Here is a 1953-nt window from a genome sequence, read left to right as displayed (position 1 = left end):
CTGGACAAGGCAATACAATGAGATTGACAAGAATAATAATCGGACTCAGGAATGGAAGTCCCTTGCACCAATCTTTCGCCCAACCACGGACCATCCAAAGGTGACAACCGCACAAAATCCAAGCACCCAAGCAATCCAAGTCAAGGTCCAAATCACCTCGGTTACCAACCAGCTGAGCCAACAAGGGGAAGCTGCGAGCTTCCTCATCATTGTCCACAGAGCCTTCAGAAAACAACGTCGAAGAGCAAATATGAAAGAACCATAGTCTATTTCTTTTTACCTTTATTTCTACGCCTAATACCACTATTAGAACGACTAAGGTCAAGAAGCTTGATAGGCACAACTTCTTCGCATTCAGAACATCCCTAACTACCATTGTTAACAGGAGAAACCACATTCGTGCGGACCAAAGAATTAATTGTAGAGACGCCATAATTAGCCAACACAGGGTCAGCAGGCAAAACCCTGAAATTAACATCTCTAGATAAATCTATCGGGCTTGGCACAGGATCCACACAAGAGAAGCTAGCCTTAAGATTAATACCACAATTTTTATCTCGAGCCTCACCAATTGGAGGACCAGAAAGATCAGGAACCAAAGGAGAAATAGAATCCCTCAAATACACCTCACTTCCCACCCGAAAGGTTGTGACAGCCTGACAGGTAGGGAAGGCAACAAATTGTCAACAGTCGTGCCCTCAAAGACCAAAACCAATAGACAAGCACCACAGATACAACATTCGCTAAGGTATTACCTAAAGCAGGAGTCACCTGGGCACTAACACCAACACTTTCCTCCGCCACATGCACAACAGGACATGAAATAGGAGCCACCTGGGCATTAACACCATCACATTCATCCGCCACATGCACAACATGACATGAATTAACCAGATCCACCCCATGCAACGCACACGGAGCAGAAGAAGAAAAAAGAACGGATTTAGTTACAAAATTAAGCTGAGGATGCAAAATATGGCAACCCTCTTTCAAATGTTCTAAGAAACTACAATGCATAAAAAATGGGGAATATCATCAAAAATCACCGACTGATATATACGAAATTAGGAGAACCCACCCAAATTTTATCAGGGAATTTCTTGGTGATATCAAATTCAACCAAGATACGAGCAACCGAAGGATGGGAACCATAAACATTAGCAGTGTCCGATTTGAGAGTTCGGCCAAACAGAGAACCCAAAACAACAAGAATCCGAAGCGTGAAAAGATGGGGCCTAAGAAAGGGAAACGAAATCCATATGGGCACCACCGGGGAGTCAACCTCGACATTAAAATATGGGGACCATTTAACCACTTTCATATAACAGTTATTCACAAAATAAGAACGGTGGAAGAAGATTCTACAGTAATCAAAATTATTGACAAGCTTAAGCAAAACATTCCTATGGTTAAGAACAGTGACCGAGCAATCACCAATGAGTTTTAAAATGAAGAAAAACTTTCGAATGTCATCAATTGAAGGACGCTTGTCGGGAAATTTATCTACCAAAGCAAATTCAAACGGAACAGCAAGCGAGGATATTTCCTCCTCCGAAATCAACAACGTCGGTAACCGACGATGAGAAGAAATCTGCAAATCAAGAATATGAACCGAAGAAGAAGAAGCCCTAGACAAGGTATCTTTAAATGAAAGAGCTGGAGAGGCTCCATTCAAAAAACTCGGGTCACGAAGCCAGTTAGACGCCATGAAACCCAAAAAAGAAAAAAAAAGCAAAACTAGCTAAAATCCGAGAGGCTAGAGAAGAGAAACTTCCCCAAGAGGCTAGAGAAGAAAAAGTGAAAAACTTCTCTGAGGCTTCGTTTGGGACGGCTGCAGCTGTCGGTAAAGCAGGTTGTTAAGTTGTTGTCCAAAAAGTTGCTTTTTAAAATTGTTGTACATAAATCAATAAATTTTGTTTGGGTAGTATAACTATCGAGCTGCTGTGCTGCTGC

The 1953-nt window shown here is 42.0% G+C and overlaps 1 protein-coding gene across 1 annotated transcript; it reads right to left on the bottom strand.

Annotated features, from left to right (window-relative positions):
* Positions 1–8: 8 nt before the first annotated feature.
* LOC114578815 lies at positions 9–1947 on the bottom strand. Its single transcript, XM_028692303.1, has 2 exons — positions 756–1947; positions 9–656 (listed from the first exon to the last, which is right to left on the bottom strand). Exon 1 carries the CDS (start codon positions 1706–1708, stop codon positions 1043–1045), a length of 666 nt encoding a protein of 221 aa, XP_028548136.1. The 5' UTR covers positions 1709–1947; the 3' UTR covers positions 9–656; positions 756–1042.
* Between the last annotated feature and the right edge of the window lie 6 nt (positions 1948–1953).

This window comes from Dendrobium catenatum, unplaced genomic scaffold (genome assembly GCF_001605985.2).
Source record: "Dendrobium catenatum unplaced genomic scaffold, ASM160598v2 original_scaffold_166171, whole genome shotgun sequence".
Taxonomy (NCBI): Eukaryota; Viridiplantae; Streptophyta; class Magnoliopsida; order Asparagales; family Orchidaceae; genus Dendrobium; species Dendrobium catenatum.
Note: the sequence above shows the minus strand (reverse complement) of the source record. Positions and strands in the feature narration are given on the sequence as shown.

Coding starts and splice junctions, on each gene's coding strand:
- LOC114578815 (XM_028692303.1), bottom strand. CDS start 1,708: ATGGCGTCTAACTGGCTTCGTGACCCGAGTTTTTTGAATGGAGCCTCT.